The sequence below is a fragment of the Orycteropus afer genome, unplaced genomic scaffold (genome assembly GCF_000298275.1).
Source record: "Orycteropus afer afer isolate SDZICR_OR568_19922 unplaced genomic scaffold, OryAfe1.0 scaffold00031, whole genome shotgun sequence".
NCBI lineage: Eukaryota > Metazoa > Chordata > Mammalia > Tubulidentata > Orycteropodidae > Orycteropus > Orycteropus afer.
Genome location: NW_006921618.1, coordinates 9,439,648 through 9,466,424, shown reverse-complemented (window position 1 = coordinate 9,466,424; position 26,777 = coordinate 9,439,648). Strand labels below are relative to the sequence as shown.

The 26,777-nt window shown below is 45.6% G+C and overlaps 2 protein-coding genes across 2 annotated transcripts in view; both read left to right on the top strand.

Moving 5' to 3' along the window:
* TCEA3 (transcription elongation factor A3) overlaps positions 1–22,177 on the top strand; it is a 69,964-nt gene extending 47,787 nt beyond the window's left edge. The window contains exons 8-12 of the mRNA XM_042780272.1: positions 1,501–1,655; positions 7,168–7,314; positions 10,136–10,207; positions 21,421–21,564; positions 22,049–22,177. Coding sequence (XP_042636206.1) covers positions 1,501–1,655; positions 7,168–7,314; positions 10,136–10,207; positions 21,421–21,564; positions 22,049–22,177 — 647 coding nt within the window. The remainder of the gene's footprint in view (positions 1–1,500; positions 1,656–7,167; positions 7,315–10,135; positions 10,208–21,420; positions 21,565–22,048) is intronic.
* Positions 22,178–22,477: 300 nt separating this feature from the next.
* On the top strand, positions 22,478–26,362 carry ZNF436 (zinc finger protein 436). Its single transcript, XM_007935705.1, has 3 exons — positions 22,478–22,510; positions 23,240–23,366; positions 25,110–26,362. Exons 1-3 carry the CDS (start codon positions 22,478–22,480, stop codon positions 26,360–26,362), a joined length of 1,413 nt encoding a protein of 470 aa, XP_007933896.1.
* Positions 26,363–26,777: the final 415 nt, after the last annotated feature.

Sequence of the window (26,777 nt, the reverse complement as noted above, 5' to 3'; positions counted from 1 at the left end):
GAAGGAAGGTTGGGCAATCCTACTTCTGTAGTGATACTGCCTCGGAAACCCAAGGAGGGGTCGCTATGAGTCGGGTTTGACTCGATGGCACATAACAACAACAACAACAGACCCAAGAAGTATCTTATCAAATCATACCAAATAAAGCCTAAAATAACACTAACCAAACCAAAATAGCCCACTGCCATCAAGTTGATTCCAACTCATAGACACCCCCTTTGGGTTCCTGACCTGGCAAATCTTTATGGAAGAAGATTGCCCCATCTTCCTTCCGTGGAGTGGCTGGTGGGTTTGAACTGGCAACCTTCTGGTTAGCAGTCAAATGCCTTAGGCACTGCACCACCAGCGCTCCTTAAAATAATACTAACGTATGGTAAAAACAGGAATGCTATGACAAACACACAGCCTACATAAAGTAGAAATAATGTAGGTACAGCGTAGTTCCTGGGCAGGAGCTTAGCGATGCCACTCTCGCTGCTCGGGGTGTGCGCTGCCTCTTGAATGCTCACTGCTAAAGAAACGCTGAATGCTGGTTTCACGTTTCTCATTTTTTTATAAAAGTGAAAATGCTCTATGGATTTCTTTTGTTAGTGAAAACAGGTACTAATGTGGGTCTTCTGTAGAAGTGAAGTCGTGTAAAGCAAACTTACAAAAAGTGGGGAAGACACTTGTATGCAGAAACACAAGTTGAGCAAAGCTCAACAGATTTCTTTATTGTAATACTTCTTAGATCCATAAATGTGGATGGATATACGCTGTGAATTGCCGCTGGAGGTATTAGCAAGCAGTGTTTCCTAACCTTATCTCCTCCCCAGAACAGACCCCTGACACTAGACTCACAACCTCCAGTGACCTTCTGGGCTAGAGGTCAGCTTCATCATTGTCATCATCTCAACGGCCCCTAGAGGTTTAACATCTGATGTGTCCCAGGGGCCAGGCTTGTGTGTGATGCACTTCAGCTCACTGAATCCTCGTGACACCCCTGTTAATTATTTTATAAATAAGGAGACTAAGGCACAGGGAGGAGCTCTGGTAGCGTAGTGCCCAAGGCACTTGACTGCTAACCAGAAGGCTGGCAGTTCAAACCCACCAGCCACTCCTTGGAAGGAAGGAAGTAGTGATACTGCCTTGGAAACCCAAGGAGGGGTCACTATGAGTCGGGTCTGACTCGACGGCACATAACAACAACAAGGCACAGGGAGGTCATGTGACTCTCCTGAGGTCATACAAGAGGCTCAGACAAATCTGGGGTGCCTTCTGGGAGACCCTGAAATGACAGTCCTCAACACAGAGGCTTTTTCCTGTCCTTGATACTGGGCAGACTGCAAAGGCCCACTCAGATGCCCCACTCAGGGAGTCAGAGGCCATGCAGGTCCCCGTCCCTGTGTAAGTCCAAGGAGAGCAGAGGTGGCCCTGGCTCTTCCTCTGGCATTAGCATGAGCTTCGCCTCCTTCCTTGTCCCCTCTCCATGAATGACTGGCTGGTCCTTGACCATGTCACATATCTATCAGGAGTTCAAGGGCACAGACATGAAGTACCGGAACCGTGTGCGTAGCAGGATCAGCAATCTCAAGGATCCCAGGAACCCAGGCCTACGGCGGAACGTGCTCAGCGGGGCCATCTCCCCTGGGCTCATTGCCAAGATGACAGCAGAGGTGAGGGCCAGGCTGGGCTTCTGCGTGGATGGGCGGGAGGCTAGGCCCCTCTAGTTTTGCTTCAGAGAGGCAATGGCTTGTGACTCAGTGATGAGCGAGGGGGCTTTTTGAGCTGGACTGTCTCAGTTTCCCCAGCAGCTGTCTTTTGTGCCCAGCCTCCTGCACTGAGGCAGCCCCTCAGGGCTTCTGGACCATCAGGATTGTCCACACAGCTAATCTGCATTAAGCTCTGTGCTATACTGAGTGCTTTAAGTGCACTGGCCAATTTCATCTTCACAACAACTGAGATGGAAACATTATTATACCGGTTTACAGATGAGGACACTCAGGCTCAGAGGACTTCACTGGTCCATGCATACAGCTAGAAAATGCTGAAACCAGGAGGCAAGCTGAGTGAGGCTTCACTGCTTTGCTATATTGCCTCCCTCGTCAGTCTTGTTCAGTCCTGTATCCTGTACCAAGCTCTGGACACAGCTCAGAGTGAGAGTCCCTATCTCCATGGAGCACTTCCAGACTGGGGAGACAGACATGTTTACAAATAAGTATAATACAGAGATGGTGAGAACCATGGTAGAGCCACAGTGGGAACTCACAAAAGGGGGTCGGGGGTGTTGACCAAGCAGGGAGGAGTCAGTCAGTGAGGGTCTTACACAAACGGAAAGGGAATGACCCTGTTTGAGGCAATATGTGCAGTGGTTAGAAGCTTGGGTTTGAATCCTGCCTTTGCCACTTAATAGCTCTGTGATCTTAGAGAAATTACTTAACCCTCAGTGCCTCAGTTTCCCATCTGTAAAATGGGGATGATAATAATAGCTATCTTATGAAGAATTAAATCAGTTAATATATGTGAAATGTTTAGAAGATTAATATGTATAAACCTCTATCCTCAATTAGTATGACAGGTCCATTCACCAGCCATTTCATGTAACCTTACCACAATATTATGAAAGAGGAAATATTATCCCCATTTTGTGGATTATAAAACTGAGGCCATACGCAACTAGTAAGTGAGAGAACAAAGGTTTGAACCTCGCTCTGTTTACTTCAGAGCTCACATCTTAGAAAGCCCTTTTGCACATCCTTGGGTTTGGCTGGCTCTTTACTGCCAGAGCTGCCTCACGGGACTCCCTCCCAGAGAAGCACCCAGAGATGGAGAGGAGATTATAGAATGGAAATGGCTCTGAGAAAGGAGTGGAAATGCCTTAGGCTCCTGGAGTCTAGGGCTGGGCCTTGGGGTGTCTGGGATCCCCCCATAGCTACTGGCAGTTTGCTTCTGTGTGTATGTGTGTGGAGTATGTGGTGTTTAATGCATGTGATATGTGTGTATCTGAAGCATGTGTGGTGCGTGTGTTTAATGTATGTGGGTAGAGTGTGGCGTTTGTGTGTGTGTATGGGGAGTTTTTGTGATATGTGTGTTTAGTGTATGTGTACATATATGGTGTATGATGTGTGTAGTGTGTGTAGTCCTATTTGCTTGGTGTATGTGTGTCTGTATAGTGTATATGTAGTGTATGTGGTGCTTGTGTGATGTGTGTGTGTATAGAGTGTGATGTGTGTGGTGTGTGTATTTAGTGTATGTGTGTGCTGTATGATGTGTGCAGTGTTGTGTGTAGTAATATTTTTTGTGTGATATGTGTGTTGTGTTTAGTGTATGTGTGTGTGCTGTATGATGTGTGCAGTATTGTGTGTAGTACTAGTTGTTGTGTATGTGTGTGTACAGCATATATGTACTGTATTGTATATTATGTGGTGTTTGATGTGTGGGGGGAGTATATGTGATATGTGTGGTATGTGTGTTTAGTGTATGTGTGTGTGGTGTATGATGTGTGTAGTGTTGTGTGCAGTCCTATATGTGTGTGTATGTGGTGTATGTGTAGTACATGGTATGTGTATGTGGTGTGTGTATGTGATGTGTGTGTATGTACATTTTTCTGAGGAGAGGGTTTTTGCTGCTTTCCTCAAATACCTAAAACAACAAAGAGCCCTGGATTTAGGATAAAATAGGGAACTTGGTGCCAAGTCGACCAGGGTTATCTTTCTGCTTTATTTAAAATAACTGTCCTTTTGAAGCAACTAGTGATGTATGCAACAAATTGCAAACTGGCTTTATAGTGTGTTCTCCTTCCCTGCAAGTTGTGACTTTCTGGAAATCTAGCCTTGTGTTTCCTTCTCTCTGTCCTTCTTTGGCTCTGGGGTCCCTCTACTTCCTTGTGTGTATGTTGTGGGGGATGATATCAAGAGATTGTCTTACAGCCAATTCCAGAGGCAGGTTGGTAAACCAGACACAGGAGAACCAAGAGGAAGGTGTAGACACAGTTTTGAGCCAAACCAGGAAGTTCCTGGAAGCTGGAGATTGAAGCAGAGCTGGGCACCTGAATTGGGACAAAGACAGCCCCCAGAAGTCCCAGTAAAGTAGCTGGTCAAGCCAGAGAATCAGATGATCAACCCATGGCCAAGAGGGGGCTGTCCAAGGGAGAGTGCAAACTGGCGATCCACAGAGACTGCAGGGCAAGTGGCCAAGGACCTCCTCAGCCAGCAACCAGGCAACATTTATCCCAGGATCACCTCTTGACCCAATAAGAAAAATAACAACTGGGGATCAGGCTGCTGGCTGGTTCAGAGGACAAGGGTACTTGTTCATGTCTGGGAGAACGTTGGAGAGCAGATGTGAACGTCGGGGGGACATCTCTCCCTGCATCCCTGTTTCCACGATTCTCCTTCTGTGTCTATTTCCTTGTCCACTGGAATCTCTCATGCTTTTTCCTTCCCTCCCTACCCAGACATACCAGAAACTGGAAGAGATTCTGAGATATAATTACACCTGTTGAGTGGACATACTAGACTGTCACCTCCATGAGGGAAGGGGTTTTGTCTGTTCACTGTTTAGCCAGCACTGAGAACAGTGCCTGGCACAACCTAAGTGCTCAATAAATATGTAGTAAGTTCACATCTGAGGCCTTTCCCTGGCAGTGCATATAACTTGAGGGTCCAATATCATCTCCTTCCTTACTTCCCTCATATTATATCTTATTTATTATTATTACTTATTCCATGAATGGATGGTGGTTAGGTGAAGGATAGATATTTCTGTTCTCTATTTCTTAGCTGATATACAAAGCCTTCCTTCTACAATCTGACTTCCAGCCATGCCTTCCATATTCCTCACCTTGACCCATCCTAGTTATTCTTCCCCAAACATGCCATTCTTGTTCTCTGATCTTTTGTATCTACTATTCTGTCTGGAATGTGCCATTCCCCTTAGGAACTCCTGCTTAACTTTCTAGACTGGTTAAGATGTCACCTCTTTTTTTTTTTTACCCACCCCTAGACCCAAGCAGTTAGCTTAGTGCTTTCCCCTGCACTTTGGAAGCCTTTGCTTTCGTACTTCTTGCACTATCTTGTAATCTTGGATATGTTATCAGGAGGGACCAATCCCTGGAGGAGGACAGCATGCTTGGTAAAGTAGAGGGTCAGCGAAAAAGAAGAATATCCTTAATGAGATGAATTGACACTGTGGCTGCAACATGAGGCTCAAGTGTAACAATGATTATGAGGATTGCCTAGGACTGGGCAGCGTTTCCTTTGGTTATACATAGGGTCACTATGAATTAAAAGTGACTGAATGGCACCTAATAAGACTCTTCCAGATGAGCATTCCTTAGAAGCAGGATATCTGGATTTCTGAATGCTTGGGGCTTGGAGGCAGAGGTGTGCTAGAGCCTCCTACCAGTTCAAGAGAGCTTATCATATGCATCCGTTCCCACTTTATTCAGCTACATCCCATTAGCAGGTTGAAATTGGTCATGGTAGGAGTATTTACACCATGGAAACTGGCAAATGCTACAAATTAGGGCTCACTTACAATGCCTACCCCCAAGTCAGTTTATCAGCATGCTACTGCAATTAACAGCATTCAATAAATTGACACCAAATAAATTTTGAATAAATGAATGCATTATGCTCTATAAGATCCACCCAAATAAAACTAAGCTGCATTTTTTTTTTTTTTTACTTATATGGCCCTGGGTTGTTTTATCTATATACCCCTGCCATCAGTTAGGAACTAGCTCTTATATTTAAAACAGTAGGATTTAAACATTAGTCTGTACCAGAATAACTTGCAGGGCACTTGTAAAAATGCTAATTCCTAGGCCCTACCTTTATAGGTTCTGATTCATAGGAATCTGCACTTTATCAGGAAGCCCAACTGGTATTTATGCAGTGGTTGGCACATTAAAATCATTTGACCTTTATGCCAACTCTGTTCTCCATGGTTTAAAGACTAAGTCTATTGTGTGCCATTGAGTCAATTCCAACTCATAATGACCCTGTAGGATAGAGTAGAACTGCCCCATAGAGTTTCCAAGGCTGTAATCTTTACAGGAGCAGATAGTCAGGTATTTTCTCCCCCAGAACCACTGGTAGGCTCAAACCACCAACCTTTGGTTAGCAGCCAAGTGTTTATCCAGTGTGCCACCAGGACTCTTCAGGATTAAGTATAGTTATCAGTGATTAAAATGTTTAGGTATTTCTGAATCTTCACTTTAACATTAGCTTCAGCCATTCTCCTTCCTGCTCCCCCCCACTCCCACCCAACGCCCCCCCTAAAATTGAGAGCTGCTCTTCAGTTTGAGTTTCCTTCTCTGCTGGACTCGGCAGACGTTAAGGGGAGTCAAACAGCTAGGGAGATGGACAGAGGGGGGAAGGACCTGGATAAGGCAGACACTCGGCATAGTGCCTAAGGCATTTGACTGCTAACCAGGATGGCGGTTCAAACCCACCAGCCACTCCTCGGAAGGAAGATGGGGCAATCTACTTCCATAGTGACACTGCCTCAGAAACCCAAGGAGGAATCTCTATGAGTCGAAATCTACTCAATGGAATATTACAACAACAGTGTCTGCAGTATGCTGTTCAGGAAACAGAAGACCTTGTTCTGTAGGAACTTATAGAAAAAGATGTTCTGTGGTGCATTCACAGGTAAGCAATTGTGTGAGCCCAGGAGCTTCACGGTCCAGCTAGGGTCACGGTAATAGCAACAACTTAGGAAGAATTGAGACCAAGGTTTCCATTAGGCAGAACAGACTGGGGAGTGATCACACAGGCACTGACTGGTCCAGACTTGAAGCGGGGCATCATAGATCAGGGGGGCAGTAGTCAAGTAGCTCAAGCAGGAAGGTTCAGGCAGGTAAACTAAGGTCCTGGCCATCAGGGTAAGCATCAGGATCAAGGAAATGTGCACAAGAATGTTGAGCCTGGGGCAGAGTCTGCCTGCCTGCTGCACTCCTGTGTGTGCCCTACTGTGCTTGGCCCAGGCACAGCCTTCAGGTTTGACCTTCCATCCAGAGGCAGGATGGGATTCTGCAGGTACAGCCTTTTCCCAGGCCTTCCCTCCAGCTTCTTGTACCCAGTCCAGCATGTTCCCTCCTCTATTCAATCTTTCTAGACACTGGGTATGGGGCAGGGCCCCTGGGACCCCCTAGCCCTGAAGGGCAGACTCCTTTCTCTCCAGGAAATGGCCAGTGATGAACTGAGGGAGCTGAGGAATGCCATGACCCAGGAGGCCATTCGTGAGCACCAGATGGCCAAGACAGGTGGCACCACCACTGACCTCTTCCAGTGCAGCAAATGCAAGAAGAAGAACTGCACCTATAACCAGGTGTGTATATGGGGTAGGAGAGAAAGAGGACTGCAGTGGAGGAGGCCTGTCATGAAAACCACGGGGACATAGAAGTGGGAACCAGAGAGAAGCTTAGGGAAGAGTCAGAGGGGAGAAAGGGCTAAAACTCTACAGGCCACAGAAAGGAGGGTAAGCCTTGGTACACCAACATGATAGGCCCTTGACTCCTAGAATGTGTTCTCATGAGTGTAGGCTCACCTGGATATGCATCTGTGAGATCTGGCCTGCCCTGTGGTGAGAATAAGAGAAGCTACACTTAGAGAACACAGAACTTCTCAAGAGTCACATACAGTTGAAGGGAACTTAGCGATATGAAACCCAGCACCCTCATTTTTCACACACAGAAACTGAGGCCCAAACAATGGATGGGCTTTGCAGCTTTGCCTAAGGTGGTGCAGTTGGTCACTGGCAGAGACAGCAATAAACCTAAGCCTTTGGACTCTCAGATCCAGACTTTGTACCAACAATACAGCCAATATAGTCAGCAAAGCCTAAGGGTGAAGACCACACCCCTGGCACGGAGAGCTACAGAAGGCTGGGGTGACCCTCTCTCCAAAAGCCTTAAAACTAGAGAACTTTCTCCTATTTCTGGGTTGCACATGTTATGCCCTGGTAATACCAATACTGTTGGATTCTCGTTGGTGTCTAGTCATTCTAGAACTCTGTTCATTCTTCTGTTGTTAGGTGAGCAAGAGTTATCAAGAGCACCTACCTACCTGTGATGCTCTGTGGTTACAACAGAAACATAGGTCAGCCTTGCTATTCCAGGGGAGTGCCTCAGAGAATTCCCAGATTCAGAAATGTGGAAGTGTTTGTGTGGGCCCCTACTTCCTCCCAAGCATAGCACCATGTGGAGTCTCATGGTTCTTGGGCATTGCCTTCCTCTAGAAGTAAACTGCCTAATAGCAAAATTTTCTCTCCCACAGAGAAACCCCACAGTTAGCCTTTCTTGGGTATCTCGGCTCTGCAGTGACAAGGCTGTGCTGAGCCGTGTCCTCCTGGCAGGCTCATTAGTCGGGGGCCTTCTTCCCACAACACCAACTCCTAGCTGACAGTGTCATAGAGGAGTGTCAGTAAAGTAACATGTTACAGCCATCCATGGTTATTTGTAGAGAATCTGAATAAAGCCAAAAACCAAACTCACCGCCATCGAGTCAATTCCCACTCATAACGGCCTCCTCTGGTTTCTGAGGTGGTAAATCTTTATGGAAGTAGATTGCCCAATCTTCCGTCTGTGGAGTGGCTGGTGGGTTTGAACTGCCAACCTTCTGGTTAGCAGTCAGATGCCTTAGGCACTATGCTACCAGAGCTCCTAAGAGAAGCTGAATTGTTGTTGTTGTTGTTATGTGCTGTCGAGTCAGACCCAACTCATAGTGACCCCTCCTTGAGTTTCCAAGGCAGTATCACTATGGAAGTAGATTGCCCAACCTTCTTTCTGAGGAATGACTGGTGGGTTTGAACCGCCAACCTTCTGGTTAGCAGTGAAGTGCCTTAGGCACTATGCCACCAGAGCTCCCAAGAGAATCTGAATAGTAGCTGTTAAATATGGGCATGCCAGGGTTTGCTGTGGGAAACCCTGCTCCTGCACCTAGAGGGCTATGCCATGGGTGAGGGGATAAGAAACTGAAAAAATAACACTCAGTAGCTCCAATGATCTTCAAGTACCTATTCTCCTCTGGGCCTCAGTTCTTCCACCTGTCAAATGACAAAGAGCTAGATGATCTCTAAGGGTGCTCCCAGCTAGCTCGAGTTCTGATTAGTGAGGCATATCCAACATGATGTGTTCAGGGATGAGTCAGGAAATACTTCCTGCAGGAGATGAGCCTAGAGGCCGAAGAAAAGATCAGTTCAGCAATGGAATCACCAGAATTGGTGTCACCTAGATAGGTAATTCGTGGGGTCACCTCCCCCTGCAGTGATCTTACAGAATCCTTAGTAATGTTTATTATCAATTTTAATCATAGAATGATATGCGGTGAATATAGTTGTAAATTGCTTGTAATTTTTTCTTACATTATATGAATACTAACAACAAAATTATTTTATAAAATCTTTCAACAGTAAATTACAACATTATTAGTAACTGAGCAGAAACCTTTTCTGGTTTTTCTCCTTCTTTTCCTTTAATTACTACTTCATTCCAAAAAAAAAGTTATTGATATAGATCCACAAATACTATTTACCACAATATTGTCCCTAAAATACCAGAAAATTTGACAAAATCAGTAACTGTAAAAACACTGCAGCAATGAAAACAACAGTGCAAGCTTGTAGCGTAGTGCATGCAGACAAACCATGTGATTTGAAGCCCCATTGTAATTGGGTAATAATGACAGCTCTGATGGGGCATCAGAAGGTTCAAAAAGTAAATGAGCAGAGTTTTAGCCTATAGGTGTACTGACCGATAAGTGTGAGCTGGGCTTACAAAAACTGTTTTTGTTGTATAACTTATAGGGATATTTTTATAAAAAATAATAAATTTCCAATCATTTTGGTATCACCACTCTGACAATGTTACCTGGTACAGTCTACACACCCCCACCCTCCTAGTGATGCCACTACAGAGGGATCAACAAGAATGACAGTGTGAAAACCATGTTGAGCCAGTGAGATACTGGGTGAGGTGACTGAGAGGAGAGGAAAGCGTGCATGCAGGAGTTCTGTGGTAAGAGACTTGCCCAGGCAGGATGGGAATAACAGTGCCAAGCTCTGGGATTTGGACCTGTTCCTACAGACAGTGGGATTCATAGCAGGTGCTAGAATAGGGGAATGATGACACGAGCTGTCCTCTCTCTCTTAGGTGCAGACACGTAGCGCTGATGAGCCAATGACTACCTTTGTCTTATGCAATGAATGCGGCAATCGCTGGAAGGTCTGTATGTCTGTATCTTTCTCCCTCCCCCCCAAGTGGTGGTGTTGTTGTGTGCCATTAAGTAGATTCCAACTCATAGTGACCCTATAGGACAAAGTAGAACAGTCCCATAGGATTTTCTAGGCTGTAGTCTTTACAGGAACAGATTGCCAGTTCTTTTATCTTGTGGTTATCAGCTGATAGCTTAACCATTGCACCACTAAGGGTCCTTCTATTCCCCTGCTTAAGGGGTACATATACCCACAGCCCAAAAGGGGCCTCATGAATGGGGAACTTGCCTGCATGCATAGAATAAGTCTGCAGAGCCAGAGAGAGCAGCGAATTTGTTGGTGGGAGAGAAGCAGAAAGAACTCATGAGCATGTTTTAGTTTCCAAGAGGCACCCAGCTGGGGTGAGGGCGGCAGCCCACATGTTATTACAGGATGGGCAAGGCTGCCATTTGAGCACAGATGGAATCAGCTTCCCCAGATCCACAGAGAGGGAAGAAAACAATAGCACTCTGCATTTGGACCACACCTCTTTGCAAAGTGCTTTCACAGATGTATTTCCTTTGAATCTGGCCCCAGACAGGGAAAAGAGACAGGGAGGGCTGAGACAGGTCAGAGGAAGACCTCCCCTTCTAAGGCAGTAACTCAGGTTGCTTCAGCTCCTGCAAAGGCAGAGGTTTCATCTTCAGGCATGGAAGTCACGCAAAGACTCATTCCAGACTGCTCTTCCCTGCCAAACCTGAAAGAACTAGTTGTGGTCATGTGACTGTGTCAGTTTCCAATAGCATTGCATGTGTGTTGTGTGATGTCTGGGCAGCCAGGCAGGCTGCAGGTGCTCCAAATGTTCTAAGGTACTTAGTTAGCAAAAAGCCTAGGAGTTGGCATGGGATGGGAAGTCAGAGACCTGATTTCAGGTTCTCATCCTGCCCTACTTACTGTGTGACCCTCAGCATGTCACTCACCTCTCTGAGCACAAAAGGGTGATGATAATTCCTCTCTTCCAGAATCGATATATGGATTGTCACATACGTACATACACTTTGCAAACAACTATGAGGAATGTTGCTTTTTAACATTACTCTTCACTTTCAGACAGGGAAATTGAACTACAGAAGTAAATAGTGAATATACAGTCACAGAGTTTGGAGCACCGAAAGACAATGCTCCAATCCCTGATTGATTTTTCTATATGATTAAGGGCCTGGATAGCCCTGGAGCCTCATTAGAACTGCCATATTTTTAAAGGTAAAAGCCAAATGATTGTGTGTTTTCCTATATTCACTTATTGAGCACTTAGGAATTGGGTCAATACAGTGGCCCAATGGTTTAAAACAGAGACTTTGAAACCAGACCCAAATCCTAGCTTTACCACTTACAGTGATTTAGCTAAGTGACCCCTAATTCTCTAGGCCTCAGTTTCCTCATCTATAAAATAAACTAAACCAAACCCACTGTTGTAGAGTCGTATCCGATTCATAGCAACCCCTCCTTGGGTTTCCAAGGCAGTATCACTATGAAAGTAAATTGACCAACCTTCCTTCTGAGGAGTGGTCAAACCCACCAGCCTTCTGGTTAGCAGTCAAATGTCTTAGGCACTATGCTACCAGAGCTCCTATAAAATAGAGGTGTTAATGTGTAGCCAATAGAGCTGTTTTGAGGATTCAAGAAGGTAATACATGTAAAGCATTAAGAGGGTCTGATAGCTCATCTGGTCCCTTTGTCAAATTAGAAAAAGGTGTCCCTTCCTCCAGGCAGACAGCCTTGCACAGGGTAGAGACTTTGGCAAGCAGAGCACAGGCTGTTTCAGCCCCAACATGCCCCTCTAGCCAGGCTCCCTTGTTCAGAGAACAAACTATACAACAATACAAAGCAGCTCTGAGTATATACGTGCCTGGAACACAGAAACCACTGATCTTATTGAGTCTGTCACCTACTAGTGTTATGGGAACTTGGGCAAGTCACTTAACCTCTCTGAGCCGTTTCCTTACCTCTAAAAATGGGAGTGATATCTACCTCATAGGGTAATTGTTGTTGTTAGGTGCTGACAAATAGGCTCTGACCCATAGCGATCCTATTTACAACAGGACAAAACACTGCTTGGTCCTGTGCCATACTCACAATCCTTGCTATGCCTGAGCCCATCATTGCAGCCATAGAGTTATTATGAGGATGTTAATACTATCTGGCTCAGTAAGAAAAGCCTCACAGCTCCTGTGATTGTTATTATCCAGAAAAGGGTATTCTGCATGCTAACTCAGTTCTTTCTCCTGATTCCTATCTGTTGGAGAGCCAGGAACCAGTAGTGGTGGCAGCTACACAGCTTCTAACAACATTTTCAGGTAGTGTCCATTACCATGTAGGAAGCCTCAAGTCTAGCTAAGTGATGAGTGATAATTACAATGATGTTCTTGACCATGAATTGAGAGCCCACCAGTGCCTAGCATTGAAATGCCATTAATTTACTACCTTGTATCATTCTCGCGTTAGCTGGCATCATAATCCCCATTTTACAGGTAAATGATTTGTCCAAGGTCACATGGATAATAATGGCAGAGCCAAGGTTTGGACTCCATCTTCTTCATGCTCCCTCACAGTCTCCTTGGGGGGCACAGGGAAATGTCTTAAATTCTACTGGCTTTTTGGTTTTGCAGTTCTGCTGATGGAACCACCAGTGATGATTCTAGAGAACAAGGTGAGGAAGAACCAAGAGGAAGCCCTAAATCATCAGAGCTGATAAAAATAAAAATGAAAATGAAGAAAAATTATGAACTCTGAATGGGGTAATAGGGATCAGAGAGAAAATTCTTTTGCAAATAAATAATTAGTCATTAAAAACTACTGATTAATGGGAGAAGCTAGTGGGATAAAGATGCTAACAGTCATGTTGACAGACCTCTTGTAGAATCTAAGAGACTTCAGACCCTCACAGCTGAGCTGTCAAATCTGTGGCAATGGGATGGCAGACCTCGGCTGTGAATCCCTTCCCTCACATCTAAACCTCTCAGCCTTTTCTTGACTGAAAAATACCAGCCTGACACCATTTTTACCCACCTCACCCCACCCCAGAGTCACCTGTGCAAAGCAGATGGGACATGGGTTTGGCTTAGGCAGACAGGCTTCCATATCATGTAGAAATATTTCTTCCAGGAAGACATACAGGGAAGGTGCAGACAACAAAGATGAACCCTTTTGCACATGCAGTACTGTGTGAAGGCAAACACGGGTGTACGGGTGGATAGATGGGTGGGCAGGCTGAACTATTAGGTATGTCTATGCAGCAGGGAGTGTGCCCAAGACAATGTATAGGGTTGGCAGACAATGGTTCTACAAGTGTATTTGTATGTTCTGTAAGAATTACCAGGTGTATAGTAGAGCTGACAAGGACCACAGTTATAGTCACTTCTTGGTCACAGCCAGCTACCCAAAGGGAGTGAGTAGTTGAACCTGTGGGCTCCGGACCATCATCGCAGGGGCATCAAACTCAATTGGCATAACATACTACACAAAATATTGTTCTACCTCCTACTTTGGTGAGTAGCGACTGGGATCTTAAAAGCTTGCAAGCAGCCATCTAGTTGCAATGATGGGTCTCTCCTCGTCCAGAACAAAGAAGAATGTAGAAAACCAAAGATTCATGGAAACAATTAGTCCTTGTGACTGGTACACCATGTGATCCTCAGCCTATATGACTATGAGACCAGAAGAACTAGATGGTGCCGGCTACCACTGTCAACCACTCGGAGGGGGGATCTATGTAGGAGATCCTGGATAGAGAGGAAGAACAATGTAGAACAAATCTCAAAATCATTTGGAAAAAAAAAGAAGGGGTACCAGGTTTGCTGGTCTGATAGAGCCTGGTGGAACCACTGAGACTATGGCTCCTAGCTGTCCTTCAGGTCTGGAATTGAACCCACACCCGTGGCTTCCAGCCAAACAAAAGACAGGTATATGAGCTGAACATGTATCTGAGGTAGATACACTCCTTAGAGAGAACTATCATGGGAGAAAGAAGGGCTGCTTATGCACAGGGAGACAGCTCAGGGGGCAGGAGTGCATGGAGGGATGGACACAGCGAAGAGGTGGCTATCGGGAGGAAGTAGGAGGGGAGCTATTGCATTGTGGTAAATTGTAGTCAATGTCATGAGACAACGTGTGTGTGTGAACTGCTGTATGGAAAGTGAATTTACTCTGTAAACTTTCACCCAAATCACAATTTAAAAAAAAGAAAGAAAGAAATATTTCTTCCTTGCTCCTTCATCTCTTCCCAAACTCTCTGCTGTCCTCTGTTCAGAGCTGGCTTTGTGGGCACGTTGTGACTCCAGACTTGGTTTCTCCAGGCAGGGAACAGGTTTTTAGAGTGAAGCGTATAGTGGTGCCCTGTGCATCATGGCCCTTTGGGGGTCCTGAGACCCAGAACCTGCCCAAGCCCTAGCAATGTGTTCCTCACATTTAAAACTCCATCTATGACCTGAGCTTTAAAGGAAGTCTGCAGAGCAAAAGAAGCCCTGTCATGTTTCTCCTAGGATGACATTAGCTTGCTTTTTAAACTGACAGGCACTTCAGCCAAAGTTGGAACTTTCCAGAAAAGCCTTGGGAGCAGGCCTGATGGGCCTGTCCAAGAGTCCAGGTCACAGTCTCTGTCTGTCTCTGGGCTTTGAGTAGCCTTAGGCTGAGTCTCCTGGATTCTGTTTCCTAAAATGGCTGAAGTATAGGAGCCTGTGAACTCTTGGGTCCCTTTGTGCAGAGGCTGCTGGGATTCTATCTGCTGTGGTTCACCCTTAGGGCAGTTGTTGGGGTAGCCATCATCCGTTGTTTGTTGTTGTTATGTGCCTTCGAGTCAGACCGACTCATAGCCATCATCTAGTTCCTTTTAAACCACTGGCCTCATCCACTCTGGGTTGGTAATTCCTTTCCTCCCTCCACCTGCTAGGTGCCTCCTCCTGTAGATGAAGCTCCTTTAGAAGGTCCTTTGGAAGAATCTGAAACCCTCTTACAGAAGACATAACACGCACAGCTCATAAACGGCACAACCAGGACAGAAAACCGGATCCTCTGCTTCTTGTCATTGTGCCCAGTGTTCCAAGAGATCCAAAGCTACACAAGACTCAGCCTCTGACTTCAGGAATTCATGACCTGGCAGGGAAATAAGCCAAGGCACAGACTTCCACACCAGGTTGTGGTAAATGCCACATTCAAGATGCAAATATTCCCAGCAGTGCAGAGGAATGTTAAATACCCCCTGCTTCTTAATCTTTAATGTGGGTGGGAATCCCCTGGGGCTCTTGTTGAAATGCAGATTCTTCAGTGAGTGAGGGATGGGGTCTGAGATGTTTCATTTCTAACAAGCTCCGGGGTGATGTGGATGCTGCTGGTCCACAGAACACAGTAGTAAGGGTTCCTCTGCATTACCTAGTTCTCCATTCATTCAGATGTCTGGATCCAAAAGCTAAACAAAATAGCATCCACTATCAGTGTAATAATGTCAGTGTTACCCTTAAACAAACTCACTGCCATCGAGTCATTTCCAACTCATAGTGACCCTTCCTTGGGTTTCTGAGGTGGTACCTCTATGGAAGTAGATTACCCAGTCTTCCTTCCAAGGAGTGGCTGGTGAGTTTGAACCGCCAGCCTTCTGGTTAACAGTCAAATGCCTTAGGCACCATGCCACCAGAGCTCCTTTGGGTGAGTTTATTTAAAGGTGGCCGCCTGGCGCAATTTTCAATAGTCATAGTCTAGTTGTGTGTTCCAGGTGTTCTAGGGATTTAGAGCATAGAAGAAAAAAATGAAGGAAAAGTGAATCTCTGCCCTCAATAACCTTAGTGTTTACAAAGGAGATGAGTCAGATTAAACAGCAAAAGAATAAGCCGGCTCAAGTCCACACATCTACACAGCACACGTGCAAAAAGACACAGAAAAGCATGACTAGGCCACAGATTGTGCTCATCAGCTGGCATCAATACCCTCCAACTGGTCTCCCTGCATCCACTTTGGACCCACTCCAATTCAGGCTTTCTGCAGTGACTAACCTGGATAGGCTTTTCAAAATTGCAGATCTGATCAGTTCCAAGACTAAACATCTTCTGTTTCTTAAGTCCCCTCTTGTCTTTTCTATTTGTCAACTAGTTCATTTCTTAGAACCATCTTTGACCCTTTTCCTTACCCCTTGTTCTGGTTACCTAGTGCCACTCTGACAGGAATGTACCACAAATGGAATGGCCTTAACAGGAGTTTATTCTCTTACAATTTGGGAGGCTAGAAGTCCAAGTTCAAAGTGTCAGGCTCTAGGGGCTGCGCGAAAGCCCCTCAACCTTGGGCTTCAGCTCTGCCTCTTGCTCCCAGCCCACTGAAGCTAGAGGCATCTCTTCACTCAGGCAGCTACTGGCTGCTGAGGCTAACAAGCCCAAGGTTGACAAATAAAATGGCACAGTCCCAATGTTACCAAACCACATGTCAGGCCATTAGTTCAAGTCCATTGAAAGTCCCAAGGTAGGCAGAGCATGGTAGGCTGCTGAATAACGACACTGCTACATGCAGGGTTCAAGCGTGGCATATGCTGGAGACCATTCGCAATGCTGCTGCTTATATATGGGAAGCAGACCACATACCCAAAGGCAGCTACTCAGCTGCTCACAGTAGATTCTACCATGGAGCTGATTACCGGTCTTATCATGGGGAATACTACATTCAGCTGCCCAGCCACTCAACCAGGCTTAGCCAAGTTGACACACAAACTTAACCACCATACCCCTCTTCATCAATAAGCAATTCTACAGTCTCTCTCTCATCTCATCTCCATTGCTATCACTATCTACATTATTTTCCAGGTTTCCTTCCTCTTCCTTGAACTGGTGCAAAAGTCTGCCTTCTACTGGTCTCCCAACTCAAAAGCATTCCCCTACCTTACCTATATCTGCTTGGTAGTGCTCTGAGCATATCATTCCTCCAGTCACGTTCAGTGGATTTCCACCAGGTATCAAATAAAATCAAAACTCTGGTTTGACTTTCAAAGGTCCCCTCTACTATCTTGGGTGACTTATGTCCCACTCCTCCTGCCCCTTCTGCTCCAGCCTAAGAGAGGTCTTTGCTCTGTTCTTGAATACAGTCTGGACCTTTCCACCTGTAACTCTCTATTCTGTTTCCGCCTCCTGAGCTGTTCTTCTCCACCCCGTCAAAGTCTTACCCATTGTTCAAGCCTCAACTCAGATGCACGTCCTCTATGAAGGCTTCTGTGGGCACACGATGGTTCCTCAGAACTCACACAGCGCTATGAAATTGTCACAACATGCCCTGTATTCCACTGTGATGATAATGATGGGGATGATTTCTTTAAAATGTCTTTGTATGGAAGGGTCAGTAATAATTGTTAATCATTGAGCACTTACTAGTTGGATATCTTGGGCACCTTATATAACTTCTCCATGCTGTATTTCTTATATGTCAAAGGATGGTTATAATAGCACCTAGTTGAAAGAGTTGTTGAGAATTCATTAAGTTAATACAGGAAGGCACTTAGACTCATGCCTGACACATAGTGACAGCTATAGTTACTACTCTGAGTGTAGGGGAGTACATTATATTGGTATCTCAACTGATCCTCTGATCCTATGAACTAATTACTAGTAGTATACCCTTTTTACAGACTAAGATCAAGGTTCAGAGAGTAATTCACTTCTAGGAGACAGAACCTGAATCTGAACTCAGGCCCCCATCATGTTCTGGGAGCACCTGTGATGTGCTTTACCTCTCCTTATAATAATTAGTGATGGTCACTGTGTGCCAAGCCCCTCCTCTGCTCAGCAGGACAATGCATTATGTAGCCATTCTCACACTTAATCCTTACAGCAGCCGTGTAGTAATTGTGAGGAGCGGTGTTCTATCTCTCAGCTCAGATTCTGGTATGGAAGAGGGGCACAGTAAACATGTTCAGCCTATTTGTTGTCCTAAAAGCAAGCTAAACAATACTAAATAAGTCTGTTGCACATTTTTAATGTAACTGTTTACTTTTTTTTTTTTTTTTTGAAAGTGTTAATTCTCTTTGGAGAAAACCAACTGAAATGCAGGAGGACAAAGAGAGCCTCCCAATGCTCTCCACTCCCTCCTCCTTTTTTGGAGTCAATCTGCCCTTCTCACCTCAGGCCAGACCTCAGGCCTCCTCCCCTCTGTACTTCATCACTAGCTTTGCTGATGTACAGCCAAAGGCAGAGACATCCAGGCAAGCAGGTGAGGAGACTTAAGAGACTGTCCTGGCTCTGCTTCCTCTGCCTGTTGCTCCACCCCCACATTCTTCCCTCAAGCCATACTCAATCCTGACCTTTCTGGAACATGCTCTGTCCTTTCACGCCTCCGTGCCTTTGCACATGCTGTTCTCAAAGTCTGGAATTCTCTCCCTCCCACTTTCTCTGCCTTGCAAACTCCTACACACTCTTATCAAGCCAGCTCAGATGTCACCTCCTCTGTGAAGTCTCCCCTTCGCCCCCTAGCTATGAGCCTTCCCCCTCCTCAGTGCAAACTAGCTAGTTCATCCCCGTACTTTGGGCCTTGGAGTGCAATGACTGCTTGGAAGTTGGTGTGTCCTCCCTGCCCCCAACTCTCCTTCTGCAGTGATGAGCTTTCCTCCCCACTCCTAGCAGGGCCTCTCAGAGATCAAGAGAAGCCAGGGCACTTCACTTTTTTGAGGACCCTAGTACATTTGAAAATGAAGAGATGACATAACAGTATTACAACAACTGAGGCATACTTTTAAATGTTTAACAAACTAAAGCATCTAACACAAAAATTATGACATAATTGTGCTATTCACAAGATAATGATAAGATTTATTAAAATACAATCATTTATAGTGCTCTACAGTGGTCTGGCAATGGGACACAAGCTTAAGGATCTACAAGGAGGGTCTTCAATCAAATCAGTCAGTGGATCTGATAAAATGTCAAAAGCCTAAATTAGAGACCAAATGGCTTTCTTGACTTTTCTCCAGTTACAGGCTCTTTTGTGACCTCTGCACATAGTAGGTGCTTGTTGTTTGCTGAACGATGGAACTAAGTACAGCTTCAAAAGTTGGTTATTTAAGACCCACAAACAGTAAGTTATTCCTGAGAAACATTGACATCATGAACAATGGAGCAGGAAGCCACCTCCTCCAGTGACCCCAACCCCCAGAGTCCAGCTGAAGGCTGCAACAGGAAGCCCCTCAGCCACTGTCTTTCCTCCCCCTCTTCCCCCTAGGGGCTCTAAGTGCAGTCATGCTTTCCATCCGCTCCCATTCTCTCTTCTCCACCCTCTGGAGGGTCTCAGGTGAAGAAGGAGAAAAGCACTTACTCACAGAAGGCAGCAAGCGGCCAAGCCAGGGCTTGAAGAAGAGTCATCTTGCCCCCAGGCAAGCTTGAAGGATTAAAGAAAAGGTGAGAGGACAAAGAAGGGCTTAAAGTGCTGGAGCAAGGGGGAAGAAAAGGCCTAAGAAAGTTTACAAAGCGATTGTTAGAGAAGTGATGAAAAAGGGAGCCCCAGTGGGCTGAAGGACTCAGGTCCTCACCTCCACCTTAAGTCTAGTTAGAAACCTGCAATTAGTAAACCAAAATCTGAGACAATCCTCCCCCTTATTCCTAGGAGATTGGTTATTAACCCCTGACCTGGAGGCTTCCTTGAGCCTGAGGCCCCAAGTACCTCTGCTCTACTGGTTTTACAAACTTGGCCCAGAAGAAACAATGTGAGGATAAGGTCACCAGCAGATCCTCACAGCTATGGAGCGCGCTAACTTCCCAGATTTTCTGAGCCAGTGAATACACCTGTAGGGTTTTCTGGAAGTCTCCCTTGCCACCAAAAGCAGGATTAACAGCTCTCATCGGTGCTCATTCTGTGTGTAGTGCTTTAAGTCATCTCACTCAGTCCTCACCACCATGGTAGTTGTACTTATCCCCATTTTTACAGAAAAGGAAATGGGCCTGGAGAGATTAAATGACTTTCCAAGGGATGTACTGTCTGGATTCCAACCCCAGTCTGACTTTGAGGCCCATGGGAAACTGTCTCTTGGGGGCCCTCCAATATTCCATTTTTGTAATGCCCAGGTCAATTTTAGATGGGGAGAATGGTACAATTCCAGGGCATCTAAAAAAATTTTAGTCCCTCAGTTGGGGGAAGGAATGCAGAAGCGGTATAGGCATGGGGGAGTCTGTCTTGTGGCTGGTGAGAGTACTAGTACTTGTTAAATATTTGAGTAATTTAATTATAAATAACTGGGCATTGGGAACAGAACACCAATCAAAGCAAGACCTGGAGTCATGTTTGAAACAAAAATAATTCGAGTCACTCAGTGGGTGGATGTATCTGCAAAACAAAAGAAAAGCCCCCTTCCCAGACCAGGCAGAGAAGTCTCCTGTACTGTTAAGAGACAACAGGCTTCCGGGCACGTAGCCAAGGTTCTGGGGATATTTATAACTTGAAGAGGGTGGGAGTCCCTAATAAGCTGCTATATTCTTTTTCCACCACTTCCCTCTCCAAGGCTACAGCGAGTTTGGAGCTCTTACTCACGCAGAATGCCTCCTTTCCCTAGTGCTCGGCTTCCATTGTCTAATTCTCTCATCTCAGCTGGGGAAAGGGAAGGCCGCAAGTCCTTCCGTTCACGCGAACTTTAGCTGTTGGTGGTGTTTTTTCGCCAGCTGTTGTGGTCTCAGGGATCTGCCTACAAGCCTGTGGTTTCTTTGGGCTTCCTCAAAGTCTGAGGTCTCGGGAATCTGCAAGTCTTTGGGATTAGGCTAAAATCCCTGAACGTTCTTTGCCTGCAAATCGAAGGATTCGCGATCTACCTGCTTATGTGAGCTCTCTGGGATCAGCCTGTGGTCTCTAGTATCTCTCCGGACGCCCGAGGTCTCAGTGAAATCTGCTTGCAGCTCTGGGATCTATTTGAGGCCTCTTGGATCTTAAAACTGTAGATTTACTAGATCTCTTGTGGGCCCTAGAGGTAAGTCTGTTCGTTCCCAACTAGGGTTTTCTGCTTCCTACCTTCAGCCGAACAGGGGCGGTCCCTCAGGTCTCAGGCTCTCAAAGGCCCTTTGGTGCTGGAGGCCGCCAGAAACAATTTTAGCAGGGAAACCCTACAGGAGAAGGATGGCCCTGTCCTGCCATCTGGCTCTCTTCTCTCTGCATACCTCTCCCCCCACCCTCAGCTTCTGATTCGCCTCAGAGTTTTCGCTTTCCCTCTGCTGATCACGACTCCGACCGTCCCTCAAGGGGCGCCCTCCTCAGAAAGACGCGGTTAGCCGCCTCGACAGGGTTAACAGCGACGGCGTCCGGACCCGGGCCTGGACGCCGGTTGTCCAAGAGAGCCGGACACTTGGAGCAGCGCCTGTTGGGAGTTGTAGTGTGCGTAGCAGGGTAAGAGTGCCGCAGGCGCTGCCGGGAGATTGTAGTGCGTGGGCGGGGCTCAAAGTTCCAGCGCGGCCACCGAGTCTCCCCCAGAGAGTTGACGGATGCCGCTTTCCTAATACACTTGTGTTGTCAAATGAAGGCCAGTCCCAGCAGAGCTCAACTCTGGCTGGCATCTATATGGAGTCCGGTGTCGCAGTTAAGGTCTGACTCAAAATCTAGGGACGAGAAGAGAGGCAGAGCACCTTTCTCGGCTTAGTGGAACCGGAAGTCTCCAAGAGAAGAAAGCGAAAGATACTCCGCGCTGCCTAAGAGGATGTGTTTTTTTCACCCTTTTGTTCCTTTCCCTCCTCGGATTTTGGCCTCTGACTGGCTTTTGTACGCCAGAATGGAACTCCAACTCCCGGCAGCCCACGGGGGCAGGCGCAGGCGTGATAGTTGTACTCGACTACGCTCCAGGAGGCGGGCCTAGTGTCCGACATCTAATTGGCAGAGCAGTCGGGGAGCATCACTCTTTGATTGGCTGATCCAGCTGCCGGAAAGGGCCTGCCTCGAGATGGAAGAGCGGAGGCGTTCTGTGGGTTGGGCTGAGAGCCTCCTCACTGAGACAGCATCGTCCTGACCCCGGTCCGGGGAAGGACCGCGCTAGGGGGCTGCCTGCTTGGATTCCGGCAGTGCCTCCACCCCTTGGTGGCGGAGACGCAGAGGGCGGGTTTCGCTCTAGAGTTGGGGAGGAGAGTGACCCGGCCCCGGTGGAAGGCCCTCCCTCCCCGCTCGCCTTGCGGCCAAAACTCCAGCCCTGGGGAGTGGGCAGGGCCTGTTTTCCGTGCCTCACGCCCTGCTTTTCGCCTCCTTCAGCGCTGTCTGCTCGCTCGCTGCTTTTCCTGCTCCCTCTCCGGGAAGGAGAACCCTTGCGCCCGAGATGGCAGCCACCTTGCTCATGGCTGGGTCCCAGGTAAGCCGGGGGTGGCTTCTCGGACCCTGCCTCTGCATATCCAATCTCGTCCTGGCGTTTCTCTGCTCTGCAAACCCCTATGGGAATTCCGTGGGATTGGTAATTCCCTCGCTTAGGTTTTCTGCCTTCAGAGGCCTAGTACCAGGCCAATATAGCCACAAACAGGCATTTATTGAGTACCTGCTGTATGCCTTAAAATACTGAGGAGACAAAAGATGAATGAGGCAGGTCCTCCCCTCCTGCCCACAATCTGTAGGGAACACATGCATTCGGTTAACAGTGATACAGCATGGTAAGTGCTCCACTCGGGGTAGGACAAAGTACTATGGAGAGTGCCAAGATGTGAGAGTAATTAGTTTTTGTCTGGGGGGCTCTGAGGGAGAAGTAGAATGGAAGGGCAGGGTGGGTCATTAAGAACAGTTGGCATTGATGCAGAGCCATGAAGAATAGTAGAATGTCACTACTGAGAAAGATATTCCCGGAAAAGAGAAACACTGTGAGTAAAGGTGTGGAGCGTTTTAAGTGCTGGATACATTCTGAGAAAGGTATGGCTAGAGGATGGCTGTGTTGGGGCAGGGATGTCTGGCCATGGGACTGGAACAATCAGTTCATAAACTGCTTTCCTTTTAAACTTCTGCTTGCTTCCACAACATTTCTAGCCATATTTCTAATTTCAAGATTAACTGGTACTAGCTACCGAGTAGTGAGGAAGCATTTGTCTCATTTCAGGCACCTGTCACATTTGAAGATATGGCCATGTACCTCACACGGGAAGAATGGAGACCTCTGGACCCTACACAAAGGGACCTTTACAGAGATGTTATGCAGGAAAACTATGGAAATGTTGTCTCATTAGGTAAGGATTCTACTTTTCTTCACCCTCAGGTTTTTGAGATGGTGTCAAAAAGTCTTTGCTCTTTCAACACAACCTAGTTGCTTGATTTTTAAAGCACTTCATTGGATTTTGGCTTGGATTGAGTCCTCAGGCAAATATTTGAATGTGGGAACATCCAGATCATATAGTCCCAAAACAAAGAATATTTCTGCACATTTTAAAACTGTTCAGATTTCTTGTGCCCTGAGTCATTTGCCATTCTTCAGCCTGTTTGTACAGATCACTGACCAAACAGGTCTGACATAATGATGCTTGCCAGGATATAAATGCCCTGTAAAAGGTGCTTTTACTCAGAGGCACTAGGAGATGAGGGGGTCTGATCCGGGTTCATGGGAGGGCAAAAGCCACCTTCTTGTGTTTGTTTTGGCTTCAGATCCCTAACTGTGCCTTAGGCCCTTTATTATCTGGAGTAGGTCCTTGTCTAGAGATGTTTCAGAGTTTATAGATTTCAGTTGTGTTGGATGTTTGTTGTTACAGGAGAATCTTGAACTAAATGAGATCACAGATTCTACTAAGAGAGGGAAGCTAATTTTTTGATGGTCTGCAAACCTATCCTTTGGTCTTAATGTAACTAGAATATTAATATATTCTCAAGCTGAACAGTCTTTTGACTCATTTTGTCTCCTGTTAATACATGACAGAAGTTTACAACAGTTCACTAGGTCATCTACCACTTATTAGGACTAATCTTTTTTTAAAATCTTCATTCCCATAACCTTTTCTAGAACAAAAGGTTTCCTTAAGTGTTTTGCCCAAATAATTTTAGGAGTAGGTAAATAATGTTTACCAGGTTTCTTTACCTGAAAACTCCTCAAAATCTTTAATGTGTTAGAAGGCATTATGAATTTCTATAGAGAGAATGTTGTATGTACCTTTACCAAATTAATTTGTCCAAGGAACCTTTTTCCTAACATACCTAGTAACTTCTTTCTGAAGAGTATATTATGAAAAAAAAATTGGGAAAATATAGTGTCTAATAGAAAGTTTCTTTGGGGCAGTGGTTGTATGTTTTGATTTTATTTGAAGACTGTATATGAAACATAGTCATTGCCAAGAATGTTCTGAGACAGGCATCTCTTGTTTTCTTTAACCTTCTCACCTCTAACTTCATTAATAAGCCACTGGAAAATAACAAGTGATACACAGCAGTCACTTTTCTGTCATCTGACACATGACATAAAGATAAAATTTGCTTTCTTTATGCTAACTTAGTAGGTTCTTACTAAATATTATATAATGGTAATTATGAAGGCTTGACATGTTAAATATAATACATATGTTAGATTTATTAAATACATATATTTTATTAGAATATGCACAAATGTACATAAAAACATCTTGATCCTTGGCTTTTAGAGTGTTTTATTTTCTGTTTCTGGTTGTTTTCTTCTTTCAAAAGACCTGAAATATATATAATTTTTTAAAGAAAATGTTAACTGTAGTGTTACACAGCACAGACTTTTATCAAACAGACCTGAGTTTTAATCCTGGCTCTACCATTTACTGCTGTATAACTTAGGGCAAGTCACTTCCCTTCTCTGGGTCTTGGATTTTTCACTGGTAATGTAGAGATCATTATAATGCCTGACTCCTAGGATGGCTGTGATGATGAATAAAGTAAACTTAGCACAGTGCCTGGTACTCAGTAGAAAATAATTTTTCTGTGCTTTTACCTGTATTACTATTATTTATGCTTTATTACAGATTTTGAGATCAGGAGTGAAAGTGAAGTGAATCCAAAGCAAGAAATTAGTGAGGATGTGGAATTTGGGACCACATCTGAAAGACCTGTCGGGAATGCTGAGGAAAATCCTGAAAGTGAAGAGGCCTTTGAAAATGGAGATAGATCAGAAAGACAGTGGGGAGATTTAACAGCAGAAGAGTGGGTGAGCTACCCTCTCCAACAAGTCACTGATTTGCTTGTCCACAAAGAAGTGCACACAGGCATCCGATATCATATATGCTCTCATTGTGGAAAGGCCTTCAGTCAGATATCAGATCTTAATCGACATCAGAAAACCCACACTGGAGATAGGCCCTATAAGTGTTATGAATGTGGAAAGGGCTTCAGTCGGAGCTCACACCTTATTCAGCATCAAAGAACACACACTGGGGAGAGGCCGTATGATTGTAATGAGTGTGGAAAAAGCTTTGGAAGAAGCTCTCATCTCATTCAGCATCAGACAATACACACTGGAGAGAAGCCTCACAAATGTAATGAGTGTGGGAAAAGTTTTTGCCGGCTCTCTCATCTAATTCAGCATCAAAGGACCCACAGTGGGGAGAAACCCTATGAATGTGAGGAGTGTGGGAAAAGCTTCAGCCGAAGCTCTCACCTGGCTCAGCATCAGAGGACCCACACTGGTGAGAAGCCTTATGAGTGTAATGAATGTGGGCGAGGCTTCAGTGAGAGATCTGATCTCATCAAACACTATCGAGTTCACACAGGGGAGAGGCCCTACAAATGTGATGAGTGTGGGAAAAATTTCAGTCAAAACTCTGACCTTGTGCGCCATCGCAGGGCACACACAGGAGAAAAGCCATACCACTGTAATGAATGTGGGGAGAATTTCAGCCGCATCTCACACTTGGTTCAGCACCAGAGAACCCACACTGGGGAGAAGCCATATGAATGCAATGCTTGTGGGAAAAGCTTCAGCCGGAGTTCCCACCTCATTACACACCAGAAAATTCACACTGGAGAGAAGCCCTATGAATGCAATGAGTGTTGGCGAAGTTTTGGTGAAAGGTCAGATCTGATTAAACACCAGAGAACCCACACAGGAGAGAAGCCCTATGAGTGTGTGCAGTGTGGGAAAGGTTTCACCCAGAGTTCCAACCTCATCACACATCAGAGGGTTCATACAGGAGAGAAGCCTTATGAATGTACCGAATGTGAAAAGAGTTTCAGCCGTAGTTCAGCTCTTATTAAACATAAGAGAGTTCACACTGATTAAGTCCTGTAATTATGGTGACTGAAGTTACACAGTTCAAGATCAATTTGATACCAGTGAGCTCCTTCAAGACTGAGGTTTTTTAACCCTATTGAATTTTCTAGTTGTGAATCACAATTTAAAACATCAGAAAAGACAAGCCATTTGGAATTTGACCCACAGCTTTGGAAATGTTACTCCTTCCCCCAAAACAGTGATTTTTATTCACTCAACATTAATGAGTTACTTCAACAAAATCAGCCCCACAAATAGCTGGAAATCTGCATCAACAGTGGTTAATGCTTAGGCCTGGAAATGGAGTAAATCTTTAAAAGTTATTTCTCCCATCCTTTGGCCCAAGGAACTATGCTAGGGGAAATGTGGGACTGTAATAGGGTGGCTATGGCTACTTTGGGACTGTGCCTGGATTGCCACACCT

What these genes read in the sequence shown, in the direction of transcription:
- ZNF436 (XM_007935705.1), top strand. Translation starts at nt 22,478, where the DNA reads ATGGCAGCCACCTTGCTCATGGCTGGGTCCCAG. An exon ending in TGCTCATGGCTGGGTCCCAG is followed by an intron (nt 22,511 to 23,239) that starts GTAAGCCGGGGG and finishes GTCTCATTTCAG; the next exon opens with GCACCTGTCACATTTGAAGA. An exon ending in TGGAAATGTTGTCTCATTAG is followed by an intron (nt 23,367 to 25,109) that starts GTAAGGATTCTA and finishes GCTTTATTACAG; the next exon opens with ATTTTGAGATCAGGAGTGAA.